The sequence below is a fragment of the Taudactylus pleione genome, unplaced genomic scaffold, assembly GCF_031769625.1.
Source record: "Taudactylus pleione unplaced genomic scaffold, aTauple2 ptg000395l, whole genome shotgun sequence".
NCBI lineage: Eukaryota > Metazoa > Chordata > Amphibia > Anura > Myobatrachidae > Taudactylus > Taudactylus pleione.
The window spans coordinates 3,053,648-3,071,409 of record NW_028284796.1 but is presented as its reverse complement, the minus strand read 5'-3'; the positions used below and the strand labels follow the sequence as shown (position 1 = coordinate 3,071,409).

General features: G+C 41.5%; 1 protein-coding gene across 2 annotated transcripts in view; it reads right to left on the bottom strand.

The window, feature by feature from the left end:
• Window positions 1-17,762, bottom strand: part of XRN1 (5'-3' exoribonuclease 1) — a 209,917-nt gene that overhangs the window by 164,448 nt on the left and 27,707 nt on the right. For both annotated transcript variants that reach the window (XM_088446275.1, XM_088446277.1), the window contains exons 4-6: window positions 6,957-7,066; window positions 6,719-6,829; window positions 6,054-6,139 (exon numbers count right to left, since the gene is read on the bottom strand). In XM_088446275.1, the coding sequence (XP_088302401.1) occupies window positions 6,054-6,139; window positions 6,719-6,829; window positions 6,957-7,066 (307 nt within the window). The remainder of the gene's footprint in view (window positions 1-6,053; window positions 6,140-6,718; window positions 6,830-6,956; window positions 7,067-17,762) is intronic.

Here is a 17,762-nt window from a genome sequence, read left to right as displayed (position 1 = left end):
GATCCAAGATGGCGGCCGCGGGCAGTGCCGCTTTTCCAATGCGGCTGTACTCCGGTGTTGTGGGGCAGTGCGGGGGGCCGGGGCATGCGCCGCTCTTACCCGCGTTATCCCAGAGACCTCAGGGTGGCTTTAGGTGAGGCAGTGAGTCTCTCCGGCGGCGCTATGTCTCGGCTATATGGAGCCGGCTTGGGAGCCCATTAAAAGTGCGGCCAGGTCGTTTGGTCCGCCCACCGGAAGTCAAAATTTATATTTTTTAAAGGTAGAACCAGAGCACACTGTAATAGGTAACCCGTCTTTGCCTAGTTCTAGTCATTTAGTTTGTTAAACAAGTTACAATACTTTACTAGCACCATATCTTCTTCAGTCATAAGTGTTAAAAGCAGATATGAACGAAGATCATAATGTTTGTAGTTTGATAGGAGTATGGTCATAAAATTGATTGCATTGACCCTTAATATACAATTTTCTGGTGCAGGATAACCAGAACCGGATGAGAGAAATGTATAAAAGAATAGCCATCTGTGGGACCTTCCTTCCAAAACTAGTGCCCGTAGGACAGCCCTGGAATGGCTAACCAATCAGGTTGAGTGCGCCATTGGCCCAGAAGAAACCAATACCTTTGTTGCAAAAAGGCCTGCCAAGATTTCCTCTGAATCCAGTGGTAGATCAACTCAGAGGAGTGGTCATGTCCTTTCTTATGCACCGCAAGCAAACTGAGCATTCGTGGACAAGTAAATCCTCACAACCAGTGAGTAAAGTGCCACCTTCTAAAGGTTTTGAGGAGATGTTTCAAAATCCGCTCCATCCGCACCACCAACTTTTAGTTGATGTTAAAACTAGAGATTGCCTAATGCAGGGTACACACTGGCAGATATATTGGCCGATCATATTGATCGGCAAATATATATCGTGTGCCCGTTGGCCAGTGAGTACCAGCCATATGTCTGAACGACGTCGTTCACAGACACATCGCATCGGCTGTGCTGCACAGCCCATGACCGATATTTCCAGACAGATCTGTCCATTGTGCTGTGTGTATGGGCGATCAGCTGACCACTCGTACACTTGCAGCGGTGCGACCCTCGGCCAGATGATGGTTGTTCAGTGTGTATGAACCACCATCATCTGCAGATCAGACGATCTGCAGATGTATCTTTTAGGTGTGTACCCAGCTTTAGGCTGAAAAAGACAATACCATGCAAAGTACCGGACTGCGCAAGAAGACTACTTTGCAAGTGAGAAAGCACTGCTCTTTACATGAGCTAAAGGGGAGTACATTATAGGGCCTATTGAATGAGGTTAAAAAGGACCAAAGGGAAACAAAATATCAAAAAGGTTAACTGAACCTGTCCCACGTCATGCAGAATAACTTGTGTTTCTGTAAAACTGAAGGCTACCAGTTATTAAAGATGTCCATTCAAGTAGAGATGTGTGAGAAAGCTCAAATTAAGGGGGCTTAAATAGAGTGCACAACAAGAGGGGGGGGGGGGGAGACTATGTCCCACTCTAGCAGAAAGCAGCACTGGAAGTAAAAAGTGCAGTAAACCGAAGCCTTGAGAAAACTCATATCTAGGCCTGCTCTCAGATTCCCTCTCTGGAGGAAAACGCAATAGGAGGGAGTGGGAGTTACAAAGGAAAAAAATAAATAAAAAAAGGAAAATCATGTTCTTCACAACAAACAAAGAAAAAACTCCAGACCTTGTGATTAACACCAACTCTGTAAACCTTTAATGAACAATTGTGATTCAAATGGGACCCACCACTTACATGCAGTTCTGAGTGGTTGTACATATGTTGGTGAGAAGGGGATAAATTAAACTTCAGAGGGAGCGTATCCAGTCCAGATGAAGTAACACCAGCTGAAGCACTCTGGTCAGAAAACAATGATCAGTAAGTACTAAGGATAACTTCGTTGTGTAGATAATCCAGCTAACAATTTCCAATGATTGAATAGTTCACTATATTCATAAGCCAGTTTCTCGGACTAGGCCACAAGGATATTATACAGATAAGTCTAAGGACTCACAGAGTGCACACCCTGAAAAACTAACCAAAGCAAGAGCTGATGATTCTTCCAGTTGAATATACGTTAATATGAACCCATTATATCCAGGGCCCATGATATCCAGGGATGCCAGATACTATTCTTCTCAAGTGGCTTGAATGAAAATCTTAACTTGCCCCTCAAGAAGAAACTTTTTAATGGCTTTTAAGTCCTGCACAATGGGGAACGAAATGACACTTTTCATCACCAAAAATAATCCGCAGTAAAATCCCCTTGCCATTTAGAGTTCCTGAACTGGGCAGACAACAGCTAGATCCAAAATCTCTTCCTTCCCTGGTTCCATGAGAAAATGTAAAAGGAAGTACCTGTTCAGAGGGAGCTCCAAGTCTAATATTCACTGCCCCATTGTCCAAATTTATATGGTATCATTGATGATCCTTTCCAATTCTGACCTAGACTAGGGACCTTTTCTGAGGTGTTGTCTGCTAATCAGAACTTTAGCCAGAGGTCTATGTCTATATGAGCTCCACCACCCTAGTAGTGGCAATGTCTGGCCTATGTGCAGAACTCTCCATTCTTTTGTTTGTAAGGTCCTTAAAGATGCTATATTAGTGTCCACTGCTGGCAAAGTTTCCCATAGCATCAGGTCATCCTGGAGAAAGGGGTAAAGGGAGCCAACACATTGCAATTCATGAACATGTACAGCATTGTACAAAAGTTTTATGTAGGTGTGGAAAAATAAGAGTTATGGTAGACTTCCCTTTAACTCTTTCTTCGGAGAGGGTCGACCTTTTGTCCCTGTCGACCTTTTGTCCCTAACTATTGACTGTCTAACATCTGGTGTATAATTAGACATTGTCTATCTAATTACTGTCTCTCTCTTACACCACACCCCCAAAAGCCATACCTTCAACGTGGAAAAAAGGCCAAGTGACTAAACTATGCATAAAAAGCATAGGAACTGGGGTGCAGAAATTGCAGCAGGTGCTCTGGACTGAGGAGTCAAAATGTGAAATATGTGGCTGTAACAGAAGGCAGTTTGTTCACTGAAGGGCTGGAGAGCGGTACAATAATGAGCGTCTGCAGGCAACAAACACAAGCAGGTACTTAGCCATAATGCAATACCATCAGGGAGGCATCTGATTGGCTCCAAATTTATTTTGCAGCAGGACAACAAACCCAAACATACAGCCAATGTCATTAAGAACCATCTTCAGCGTAAAGAAAAACAAGGAGTCCTGGAAGTGATGATATGGCCCAAACAGAGCCCTGATCTCGAAATCATCGAGTCTGTCTGGGATTACATGAAAAGACAGAAAAATTTGAGCAAGCCTACATCCACATAAGATCTGTGGTTAGTTCTCCAAGATGTGTGGAACAACCTCCCTGCCGAGTTCCTTCAAAAACTGTGTGCAAGTGTATCTAGAAGAATTTATGCTATTTAAAGGGCAAAGGGTGGTCACACCAAATATTGATTTGATTTAGATTTTGCTTCTGTTCATTCACTTTGCATTTTTTTAATTGATTCAAAAATAGAAGTTTTAATAGTACTGTATATTCTGCATTAGCCCATTTTGTCAACACCATTTTGTTGAAATGATGGCTTGGGGAAACACCCGTACATATGCCTTCCAAATATTTTTTTAGATTACTCCATAAAACACTCCTTTAGCTCACTAATGCAAACACCAGAAGAGAATTTGTAATTATTAAATAGCATTCCCACTAGGCTGTGACATTTGTGAATTAAAAAAGGCCATTAGCCTTATATTTATTAATTATGGTTTCTAATATATATATTACAGGTGCATACACATGTAACGATTTTTTTAATGATTTAACTATAACGACGTCGCTATCGTTCAAAAAATCATTCAGTTTCTAAGTTATAACGATGAACCATTATCGTTCATACGTGTTCCCGTTTGCAGTTTATTCTGACTGACCAACTTAACGATTTTCATTAAGGGAAGTTACAAAAATCGTTTGTAGTTCAAAAAATCGTTCATTACACTTTAAAAAATCTGACAGATAATCAGAGAAAATCGTTCATAAAACCGTTGGTAACAAAATCGTTGTGTGTGTATGCACCCTAAGCAATGGATGCATAAAAATATTGTAGTTATAGGATCTACTCCAGTTTCAAGAATTGGGCTAGCAAGTCTTCTTGCGAAGCTAATCAATTTCTTTCCCTTCATCTCCTCCTTCCAGCACTATGCGGTCACATAATTTAAGTTTATTAATCCTCACAATACAATGGCCCCCATTTACTAACGAGTTTTATCACCAAAAGGAGTGATAATTTTCACTGTGTATGATAAATGGTGCTCCAGCCAATCAGCTCCCAACTGTCATTTTTCTAACAGTTGACAGCTGGGAGTTGATTGGCTGGAGCACCATTTATCATACACAGTAAAATGTATCACTCGTTTTGGTGATAAAACTCATTTGTAAATGAGGCCCATTGTGTGGAGAAATGGCTGAGTCTGTAAAGGTGAAAATACATAGAAGACAAAGGAAGTGGCAGACCACTCCCTAAAGCCCTCTAAATTTAGGATAACTTAACTCATTGGTTTTAGCTCAGTGTACATGTGGCAAGCATCGTTATCTGATGTACAAAGACCACCCCATGTTCAAATAGAGTACCTGGGTGCACAGCTTGTATATTATCCCTGAGGACGCTACGCCAGTGTATGTGTGCACTCCTGAAGGGAGTACAGTATACACTGAAGTGCCAAAAGTCATGGGATAGTAGTATGCAAAGGTAATGGTAGGTGGCATCACCGTACTGTGACGTCTCGGAATTACCCAGACCTGCAGCAGTTGTAATCCGACATCACGGTTCGGTCTGAACACCCGCTTGGCTGCTCATGGCAAAGCAACATGAATTATCGGAGTTCGAACAGGGCATGATAGTGGGTGCCTGATGGATGGGACATTCCATTTATGCAGTTGTGCGGACATTCAACATTCCTATATCTAGAGTGTCATGTGTGTTCCGGGAAACCTCATGGAAGACATTGCCAACCACCGCGGGCAGCGCAGCGGCCGACCACCGGTGCTTAATGATCGTTTGTCCGTGGTGACAGACAAGTGACACTGGCTAAAATCACATCCAAAGCAGGAGGTACCAGACGCATATCTAGGTGGTTAGTGCAATGTTCTTTAGCTTCCATGGGATATGGAAGCAGAAGACCCACCAGAAGTGCCCCTGTTATCACTACGACACTAGACACAGCCCCTCACTTGGGCTTGTTGGATTACTATTTGGACCCTGGAGGACCTGCAAAATGTGACATGGTCCGAAGAGTCACGCTTCCAGTTGTTTTAAGTTGTCTAGAAATGGTTCAAGAAGCATTCTGGAGAGTTCCAACGAATGGTGTGGCCACCACGTTTGCCCAATATGAACCCAATTGAGCATTTATGGGATGTGGTGGAGAGGTTCCCAAGATCCTACTTGTCCATCATGCAATACCCTGATGGAGCTGTGGGAAGGCATCCAGACAGTATGGGGTCAACATCTCTCCAAGAGGTCTACCGTCCACTTGTAGAATCAATGGCATGTTGAGTTGCTGCACTTTGCCGGGATAGAGGGGGTCACGATACTAGGCATCTATCCCATTACTTTCACCATTTCAGTGTAAAGTCCATGTGTTAAGTACATTTAAGCATATAAAAGTTTTGCGGTTCATGTCCCATAATATAAATAATCAACTGATAAGACACAAAGTTTTCACTTGCCTTGTTATAAAGAATGTCAAATACTCAGGGGTCGATTCAACTGCAGGCTATGCCAGTGATGCCCACGATCTAATACATATGCCACACTTACCTTGAAATGGCTGTATGTATACCTATAGGGGGTTGAAACTGGGTAAAACTGGGGGCAATTTAGTGTGCCATTAAGGGCATTTCAACAGCGTTGCAATGGCACATGACAGGCATTGCCCACAATTGAACCCTTTAATAACACAAAGTAAGATTCAAATCAAGACAGTAAGACAATCAAGAACATAACAATTAAACATTGGCAATAATGAGTATCTACCTTTTTTGATTCTTCTTCCCACCAAAGCGAACCTCTTCTCTTAGAAGAGAGAAGTGAATTTCATGGCTTGTTAAACCAAGCATTATCTGAGAAAACAGGTCTCATAATTACAATCCAGCACACTGTTTATAATCTGAAATCTCATGGTTTATGTTTTATTAAAATTGTATTATTTTTCTCTTCTGAAGATGCAACAAGAGCCTCTCTACAAATAATAATCATCAGTGAGGTGAATGTAATAAAAACCTTTAACTAAACAACCAATTTCTAAGATACATGTCTGTTTTTCAAGATTATACATATTTGCCCCCTTGCAGAACATCTCTAATCCAAAAGACAAGAAAATTAGCATTGAAAACATGACATTAATTGAATTCTATAACTTAAAGTCACCTAGAGCAGCGAGGAGATACATAGATAATTTTTTAGTTGGCAGGTGAGCTTTAAACCAGTATGATAGTAGCTACCAGGTTTTCAGAATCATGACCGATATAGTGTAGGACCTGCAGAGAAATGGGGTCCTGTGAAGTGGGCTGCAGGTATAAATTAATTGATCCATCCATGAACCAAAATCTCATTACTAATCTGCTATACACGTACACTGACTAATATGTACTTACTATGACAACACCACAAGAATAAACAAACAAGTGATCAGGACATACCAAGTCAGCATCTAATCCATAAAGGCAGTGCCTTGTATTTGGATCATGATCTGGTTTTGTTTTCTCAGATCGTATAAACTCCATTATTTTGTGTTCTCCTTCTCCTGGAGTCTGGAAATAAGTGAAAAGAAAGATTAGGTTTGCACATTAAAGTTGCATGTTGGCCAGAATCTTCAAGATGGTTCTTAGTGTGATGTAAATAATAATAGTTTAATGAGTACGGGCAGCACCTACTGACCTCGTGACCAGATAAGTAGACCGTTACTTGCTGCCAGGACTTGTCTGTGGAAATCTTTAGATTCACAAAATACTTCAGGTGCTTGTGCAAGCGAACCATGAATTCCGTTCCTTAAATTAAAATATATAAATGTACATTTTCCATCATTAACATGATGCATTAAACAGTATTCGTCAAAATGTAAAATACAAATTAAAAAGTCCGACATGTTGTAATTGTTATAAATGCTAAGATGTGTGTGTAAATCTACAGATTTTTCCTGCAATTCCAAAAGCTGTATCCACCCAGCCATATGCAGAATGTAAAGTCATGTAACGGTTATCTCAGAAATAGAACACCCATAACTAACTGTGTGCATGGTGCTAGCAGCTCATTATCCAGACCAAAAACCACAAAACTATGCATGCAAAATAATTCATGTCTGTACTCACTGTAAAATCCTTTCCTTGTAATCCATCTGGGGGACACTGCACTGCTGTCTGTAGGTTAAAGGGCTGGCACAGGAGTAGACACTAAAAGGTTAACTAAAGCAGCACAACCACCTCACTAACTCCCTCCCACCTCCACCACAACCCAGTTTATTCTACTAACAAAGCTGCATGGAGGAAGCACAGATAAAGACAACCAGAATAAAAGGAACAAAAGAAACAAGACAGGGAGTGTCCCCAAGATGGATTATGAAGAAAAGATTTTACGGCGAGTACAAAAATTCAGTTTCCTCATGCATCCGAACTGGTGTACATAGTGCTGACTGTGGAACTTCATAAAGCATGCCAAACAGGTAAACACTATTGACCAGGTTGCAGCCCTGCACAACTGTTCCACCGAGGCACCATGACGCCCCAACCAGACTAGTAGAATGAGCCTGAAGGGAAGACGGGACCGCTGTATTGGAAGATAGATACACCTGGTAGAAGTAATACACTGAGCAGTGGAGTGCATGGAAGCTGGCCAGCAGTGCTTCGGTGCATCCACGAGAATGAAGAGGGTATCCATACGTCAAATAGTAGATGTACCATCAACAGAAATCCGCAAGGCATGTACGATATCCAAAATGCATAAAGCAGACATGCCAGAAGATGATAACCCAGAAAAAGCCGGGACAACAATGGCCTGGTTCAAATGGAACCTCAAAACCAAAATTAGGGAGAAAAGATGGTTTGGTAAGTAAAACCACTCTATGAAATGCGGCCAATTCCGACACTTGCCTAGCCTTTACCAGAAGAGGACGTAATTCAAATGGGGCCTTCTGGAGAGCCTCCAAACCAAAGTTCCATGGAGGGGTAGGAGGAATGTTGGGAGGCTGTAAGCTAAGCACCCACAGAAGGAAGGTCTGTACTTCCGGAACTAGTTTGGAAAAGGACTGTTGATGCTGACACTTGACCTTTAAGAGAAGAAAGGTGAAGGCCCTTTGACAACCCCTCCTGAAGAAAGGAGAGAAGAAGCGGAAGGTGAGAGAGGACTGCCGAGAGACTCTTGCGCTCACACCACAAAATGTAAAGTCGCCAGATATGATGGTATATTTGTGATGTAAAGCATTGTACTAATAACTCGTCTGGAAAATCCATAAGCCCCCATGATCTGGGTCTCGAGAACCAAAAGCCAAGACAAAAGGTGGGTGCAATTATGGCCCTTACCACAGAAGAGCCTCATGCAGGAATACACCAAAGGGTATCAGCCAGAAGCTGCTGTAGTGGAGTGTGCCACGCCCGACGAGGTGACTAGAAGACTCTCCCACTGAATTTGCTGACTTACCTTGGCCAGCATGGACAGAGGAGGAAACAGATACCCCAAGCAGAAGGATCAGGAAGCTAAAAGAGGATCTGCTAGGGACGCCTGAGGTTCCCTCGATCGATGTGGATGGCCGATATGGCAGGAAGCAAGGAGTTCCGCCCATGAGTCACTTCCAACATCGCCTGGCGACTCCTCGTTCAGCCCTGTCGATTTATGTAAGCCACTGTAGTGACATTGTCCAACTGAATGTGAACAGGCTTACCCCGCAGGACATCCTGAGTCTGTACCAGTGAGTTTCTGACCGCAGATACTCCATTTTGAAATGTATCAGAGAGATGAGGATTTAGCGGTTTTAAGTTCAAGATCAGACAGAATGAACCGTCCGGCTTGCTGGCTAGGAAGAGGTTAATTGTATGTATTTGTTAAATACCGCGCTCTGGTTGTATAAGAAAAGCTACTCTATATAAAATAATATTGCTAGTACAGGAGTTTTAGAGCGCTGATAGTATCCGTTATACCTGATACAATGTTTCAATAGCATGTGTAGCAATATAAAAATCAGTATATGTAGCGCAATACCAGAAATAGAAAATGTTAATGCAGTGTTTACAGCTCTTTTGCCGATTTGGGTAGTTTGTGAGGGTTCCGATGTAATGCTACACATGCTTATTGAAACATTGTATCAGGTATAACGGATACTATCAGTGCTCTAAAACTCCTGGCTAGGAAGAGGTTTGAGTAAAATACGAATCCTTGTTGGTATATAGAAACCGGAGCAAAAAAAAAAAAAAAAAAAAAAAACTTCAGAGACTTGTTAAATCTAGGATGTAACCTCTAGACCAGTGGTGTCAAACTTGCAGCCCTCCAACTGCAGTGGAACTAAACATCCCAGCATACACTGCCACATTTTTGGCATTTAGGGCATACTAAAACAATGGCAGGGCATGATGGAATATGTAGCCCACAGCAGCTGGATGGCCAGGAGTTTGATACCCCTGCTCTAGACAGAATGCCCCCGGACTGAAACCAGACAGCCTATAATCTGAGTAAACAGGCCCCTGACACCTTATGGTGGGGAAGCACCCTCTGTGCATCAGGTGTACTGTTTCTCCGCCAGCTTAGAGCTGGGTCTCATGTGTGCCGTTTCTGAGAGTCAAAACTGGGAGATAAGGGCTCTTGCCTCTAGTAGCCTGGGAAATAATCTTGATGAGCTATGGACCAAAGAGGGATTCCCCAATATATGTTTTCCAATGTATTTTGGGACTTTGGGTCTGCCTCCCATGATGTAAGCCAAAAAGATCTACCAGCTGCTACCGCTAGAAGCGGAGATTCTAGAAAGTATTGAAGCCATGCCTTATAAAGCATAGCCCCCCCCCCCCCCCTCATATAGACCGAAACCTTGTGCAACTGGTCAACCAAGCTAAGTAGTTTCGTGGTATCTCTTTCTGATTGGAGACTGGATGCCAACTGCTCAGTCCAAGATTCCGGAGCCTTGTTGATCCAGGTTATAGATACAACTGGTCTCAAGTAGGCAACAGCAAAGCAAAATATTTAAGCAAGGGCTCACTTTTATGATCTGTTAAGATCGCTGCCTGTGTCGAAAGGATGACAGTGGCCTTGGCTAGGCTGGCAATGGGAGCTCCCACACGGGAAGGAATCTTCCAAGCCTTTGTTTCATCATCCGTAAAGGAGTAAGGATCTAAAATGCTGAGGAACCTGACTTTTTTTTTAGCAGATATAAGCCAAGCTTCTCCTAACATATTTGAAAAATGGGAAAAAGTCAAGAAAATTAACATTGCCTTCTTCTTCTTATATTTAAATGAGGAGCAAAACCAGCCTCATGAGGTTCCGTTGCCTGAATATATAACTGCAGAAATGAAATCCTGTAAGCCACTGTTGGCAGATGAGTCCTCTTTCCAAACTGTAAGAATTTCCCAATCAGAGTCCACCATCGCTTCTGATTAATTAGATGAATCACTGGAATCAACAGGATAATAAGCCACAACAGTTTATTGGAAATTGCAGAAGCAGCCAAGGCAAATATTTAATCCATATAAGCAGATACCTTAAGAAAGGCAACTCCCATAGTTTCAGACCCATAAAGGTTCTCCTGAATGAGCAAAGGAAATGAGATTGATTGGGCTGGGCACCCGGGAGGGAAGAGCAACTAATTTCTGTCTGCCAATCCACTCGCCGTGTAAGGTTCGCAATGGCCTGTGCCATGGACTTAGCATATTGCGGTATCACTAACTCATCCGTCGTACTGCCGGATGACCTCAGTATCGCACCCTGTGCAGATGCACCCTGGTCCTGTACGACTTCTAGATAATTTAGTTACACACTTGGACATGCATAAAATAACGCAAAGGAAGAACCTTGCTTTGCAAAGCTTCTCTCCCTTTCCTGCCATGTTGTATGTGAATGACGGACACAAAGGAGGATATCAATCTGTACAGTGGAAAGAAAAACTACAGATGTGTCCTCATACACTGTTGCTGCATTCACACCAAACAGCCCCTTACAACACTGCTTGCGCAGAGTTTTTCTATTGCATCTTTTTCACCCGAAAACATGTCTAAAGTTAGAGGTTCCCAAACATGGTCCTCAAGGCACAAGAGTCTCAATCTATATACAAAGTCCTACGCTGCAGCAGTTTATTTCCACGCCATGTTCCATTGTGCTTTATTTACAGACTCTGTTGTACACAGATATACAAGTGTCACATATCAAATTAATCAATGCATCGCGCCCATGACGCATTTTTGGGCTAGCAGAGTCACACGTACTAGCGTCTCACTCACACCAAACATATCAAGCCGCATGGTGTATTGAGGATAGATATATGAGGACACATCTGTACCTGCCCAATGTTCTTAGGAAATAGTGCAGGAAGGAAAAATACAATGAGGTAACTACCTTATAAATACAATTACTGTAAACAGATACAATTACTGTAAATAGATATAATAGAACCAAGGCAACCTAATAAACCTGCCTAGAGATAGTGCCGGAGAAACACACAGTATATAATCTACTGTATGTCAGTAACTCTGCACATGTATAGCCTGTCGAAGCTGAATAATTGGCTGAGACAAGATCAGTTTAAAATTGAAGCGTGCGCGGCGCCATCTTGCAAATGGCAGCTAGACTCCATTTTAGGAACAAGAATCTGCAAGACGCAATTTTGTGACCAGCATCATTTCAAGTTACAACTCAGGAGCTAAGAACAGATGGCAATGTTTTTGTTAATCTACCAAGGGCAACTGGAAGAACAAGCTTTCTGAGTAAGAGTAAATAGAATAGACAATGGGTATTTTTACATACAAATTGGGATGGCCCCAACTTCACAGCTTGATTCACAGTTCACACAAGAGTCTGGGAGAACAAAAGAGGTTTTTTCCTTTGAACACAGGACAGGCGGGGCCTGCTGACAGAGGGCATGGAACTACAATGCTCAGCAATCCACACTGCTGAATGTTCACTTTGTGTATGAGAAATTATGCACTCAAATCTCACCCATTAGTAACTAGCGTCCTTATATCAAACCCCTAATACCCACACATTACATATTCACACATAAGGTTTAATAAGCTCTAAAGTGTATGATTTAAGTTGGTTCAGTTAGTTTAAATGCTGAAAAATAAAGATATTTGATAACTAAGGTATTATACATGCTAAACAAGTCATGTTTGGAGTTGTACTGATGCGTATCCTTTTTACAGTATTCCGGTGTTATCGGTGGGGAAATCGCATCATACATTCCCAAGTTATGGATCGCAGAGCCTACAAGCAACAAAATGTATATTTTAGAAGCAACTGTTAGAATGCTGCAGAAGGTGTAAAGAGGAAGACCCCAGCTGTTAGAGGCAGGGAGAGTCTGTTTGAACCAGCCTGTTAAATGTGCTGTAACAGATGCTTCACCCCAGGGAACCAATGATATCAGCAACAGACTTCCCTATTGTCCTGTTTATTCTGGGGGGGTATAAATATGAGTGCACGAACGCTGGTTCTGGGTCTTCGTGCTGAATGACGAGGGGTCCCTTGCTGATGCCTATCTCTGGGTCCAGAAGCGCATGCGTATGTATACTGCACTTGGGGACTGTATAATTTCCTTTTGCGCCTAAATTGTGTCTCTCTCTTTGTGCGTGCCTCTCTCTCTCTGTGCGTGCCTCTCTCTCTCTGTGCGTGCCTCTCTCTCTGTGTCTCCCTCTTTCTCTGTGTCTCCCTCTTTCTCTCTCATTGCATTTTGAAGTTTAATCATGCATATGTATATCAACTGTACCTTGTGATTTCATGATTTATTTGCAGTTATTGTACACAGATCATAGCGTGTAACTGACTGTACTTTTACTTGAATAATACTTTGTGCTTCGGAACCACATGTTTTGAGTCTGGAGTCTCTATTTATTGTATGACTGCGTACGCAAATTAGCGTCATCCTTAGAGATTTATAGGAAGGATTTTAGAAGGTACAGGCAGGGGTATATAGAGGTTCATTTTAATATCAACAAGCCTATAGCCAAACTAAGCCCCTAGGCATAGAAGCCAGCTAGAATCCCACCAGATGGCTGTCCTGTAGTGCCAGAATATAATTGTAGCCTCCTGTGTGCCCACCAGCAACAATGGCATCTCAGAGTCTGTCGTCTCAGCAAAAAACAGACCAGGAGGGATTTCGGAGAAGCCCCCCGAAATGCAGCACTGGGAGGAATGATGAATTACCACCCAAACCTTCCCAGGCAGCCAACTCTGGGTGAGGTGGGTTTTATGTATAACTATATATGGAACTGCTGCCCTACCTGGTCACAGGGTTCTACACTGTCCTGCCTAAGTCATTGCCCAGCACTACCCAGCAATAGGCTGTGGCTGCCTTACAGTGTTTCTGTAGCCCTAGTCTCCAATAATGTGGACAAGCTGCCATAGGTCCCGGACTCTCTGAGAAGCGTTCCGGTGACCTCACTTGAGCTGGGAGCAGAGCAGGACCGGTGCTTCTAGTGTGCTTCTCCGGCAGTCTAAAGTCCCGCTTTAATAGCCCTATGAGCCCTATAAACAGGGATTAAGGAATCGAGAAAATAATCATATAAAATAAAGAAAAAAAAAAAACTAACTAGAAAATGTGTCTTACTTCAAGGCACTAAAAGAAGAGACCTGAGGTCCAGTGGATGTGGGAAAGCTTAGATTGGGCGGAGCCGCTTTAATTGACCTTTTAGTGCCTACTACTGTGCCAGCCCTTTAATTCACAGTCAGCAATGCAGTGTCCACCAGATCGGATGCATGAGGAAATCAGAAGACCAGATCACCAATTACCCGACCAATATAGAAGCCTGGGCCGGCTCTAGGCACATTCGACAAGTGCGGTCAGACAGGGGTGCCACCCATAGAGGGCGCACCCCTCCCCAAAATCCCGCTGTCCCGCTGTTCCACCCGTGGGCCGAAGTGGTCATATCGGGAGGTTGGGGACCCGTACCCCCTCCGCGCGGCATTCATTCACTGACGGGAGAGGGCTGGGGCTAGCCAAGCCAGTGAAGCAGGGCTGGGCTTTACCCCCAGCCTGACGTTATTTGGAGGCGTGCCATGCGGGCACGCCTCCAAATAACTTCACTTAGGGGGCATGGTCTATTGTGATGAGGCCACGCCCTCAATTTTAGTCACACGCGATTGCAGGGAGCTACATGCCAGGCTGACACAGGGTGCTCAGACCCCTGGAGCCGACCTTGATAGAAGCGTGTATGCTCCTGCGACCGGTTTGCCTAATTCTTTGTGTGCGAGTGCCAGCTAGCCTACCAATGATTGGAAGAGTACGTACGGTGAACACAATCCTTTCAGCAGATTGTTTCAGCAGATGCAGATTAGATATCTGCAGCAAAATTGGACAGGTGTATACGCATACATTGGGTGTTGTATCTGTGAACCACAAAAACCTCAGCACCTGTTCTGCACTATCAATGACCAATATCTGTTTTTTTCACACCTGCAGCAGATTTAGAGAGGAATTGTCAGCCTCCAGGAAAAACTAAATAAAATACTGTGCTGGTATGGTCAAAATATGGCTCATGTATTGCATGTATAAAAACACCTTTTTATATTTATTATATGAAGGAGTCATAAAACATCCACATATAAAACTATACATTAAAGAATACTATATCCCAACATCGGGCTATATTCAATTAGGTGCGAAAAGCCGTTTTTTTTTGTGAAAATTTCGCCTGAAAATGTATCTCCGTATTCAATTCCAGTCCGTTTTCACGAAAAGTCAATGCACTGAAATAGGCGATACTTTTTCTCCACAGAATAGCAGGAGAAAAAAAAGTGCAAATTCTATATTTTGGGGTACAGGTGTTTTTGGGAACCACTCGAAATCCTTGGTGCACCCCCGCAAAAGACAATTCACCCAATAAAAAAGTAAAAAAAAAAATCCCAGGAACACCCCAAAAAACGCCTTAGAAATTTGGGGCGAAAATAAAAAAAGTGGGGGGACAACTTTAAAAACTAGCATAAGCAGCTTCTGGGAGGGTGCTCTAAGAAGGTGCCAAGTGTTTTGGGGTTTGCAGGTGCTTGTATAACGGAGGAATTTCACTGTTTGGAAAACTTCACTTTAGAGAAATTAAAATATGCTAGTACCCATTTTCAAGCACCCCAAATTTGATGGAACTACCTATTTACTCCAAAAAACACTGATTTAGGCCATTCTTCACCACTTTTGCCTAGACGCTAATAGCAAACAATTACCACCACTTAAGTACCCTCGCTAGTTCAATTAGGGCTAATACTAAACTACCATAATGATTTCCAAAGTCAGTCTATCTTTTTCTGGGGTACAGAGCGATCCCCCAATTCATCCTGCACTTTTCGCCCGTTTCACATTCGCCGGGTCCTGTCTTCACCTGTTTGGTGATTGAATACGGAAGAGAGAAGAAGATAATTCCTTTGTGAGGCACTCACGGACTCAAAAGTTGTATCAATCGATATTAATAACATTGATCGAATTGAGGAATTGTCATGTAATTATTAAAACAAAACTTTTATTAGTATTATTAATAAATAAAAAGTAGTCCGCGAAATATAATATTACTATACAAAAACAAAAATCATATTAATAAAATTGTGTTGTGACCAAATTGTACTGTGTATTTATTGCTATTATATTGCCTCTAAATGGTCATATACCTAGCTGTAACTAAGGGGACATAACCATTATTCACTAATCTTCATGACAAATTGGATAATGTTTCAAGGGTCCATGAGTCTCATATACCTTCATAATCATCAAGAAAATTGTCTGTGAATAAAATTCGTAATCACAAATCCCTAAACGCTTCAATGATCAGGTGTATGGTAATAATAAACTGCCACTATTTAAACATCCACAGGTTTGCTCCTAATTACCCCGAAGTTAAATCACCTCTTATAAAAGGTGTCTAGATTGAAAATACACCCACTGATATATTAATCATCCATTAAGTGGCATGATTAAACCAAAAACATCCACATAATCCTAATAATAAAGGGAAGTATCTTAATCTTCCTTCAAGTGCGTTCTGAAATTAGCGGATTATGATGGATGTTATGGTGTATAAAGAATCAATATCATAAATAGATTATGATGGTTCCCGAGTGTATATAACATTGACAAAGTTCAAATATAGTATTACACTTTATTAGGTATGTTCAATCCTATAGGCCAAGAATGTTCACATGAGCTCAATATAAATAGCCATATATTTAATATGATATATTTTATACACATGCCATTTAGTTCAACAGCTTATGATGAATGATTATAATACGTATCCGAGATCAATGTTATTATCCTTCATGGATCTCTTAAATATAAATACATTCATCATAAAACTAATATTCTTAATCAGTGATAATCTCCGGGCGAGTCTGATTGTGATTTGTGGGTTTGTAATACATTGACAGAGTTCCACGTGTCTCACTGCATCTTATATTGCAACATGTCAAATACAATGTTGCACTTTATTATGTATACTCCGTCCTCTGCTCCCAATCATATAGTCCCCCTGTCTAACAGACACCCTTCATTCTCAGTATCCTTATTCCATGGTGGTTACACAAGCACAAACATAACACATATAAAATTGATACACGCGGGACCGCGTGCACTGCGTGTCTCCTGACGCGCGTTTCGCTACAACTGCTTAATCATAGGATCAACCCGTTGCACGGGCTGACAGTTCTTTTATTCAACTCACTGGCCAATCAGAGTCTCATTCAGTTTGATGGATATACACAGTAGCCAATCATCGTCCTTCATATTGCAGGACTGCTGTCTAGACCAATAGGAGCAGGCTGTCAGCTTCCCCATTGGTCAGATCTCGTGTTTCACTCCTGATACCCAGGAAAAAGTGCTTGTCAGTTCTCCCACTGATCACACATACAAATCCAAGAATTTGCTTTGTAAATAAATGGATTATGTTCCGTTATTTGGATGTAATAAATCGATAGTCACTAATAGTACCTAAAACAGAAGTGCCTGCCAGTTTTCCCACTGGTCACACTTATAAGTCCAAGGATTTATTCTATAACTAAATAAATTGTACTCCGTTATTTTAGATGTAATCAATCAATAGTCATATAACCAAAATCACACCAATATAAATACATTGAATAAAAATACCCAAACCAATAAATATTACATAAAAGAAATATATAAATTGTATATTATATCCCTCCTAATCTAATAGACCTCCGCAGTGTCATAGCTATATGTACATCAATAATTAATATAAGAAAACTATGTTCATAAAAAACAAATTCAATTATTACTAGTCCCCACAGTATATAACAAATATATGTGTATAGGTGCTATTATCAATACAGTACATTAAATCAATGTTATAATATAACATCTCAAAATTATTATAACATAATTCATATTGTGCCCAAATTAATAAAAAGTGAAATTAGTGAAAGAAACAAAACAAAAAAACACACAATGTGAAAAAATATAACTTGTAAAAGGATCAATAAAGTAAGAAAACGTGAGACAATTAGTGTAAAATTAATCAATACAATATTTATTAAAAAAATATATATACAATAGTGTGG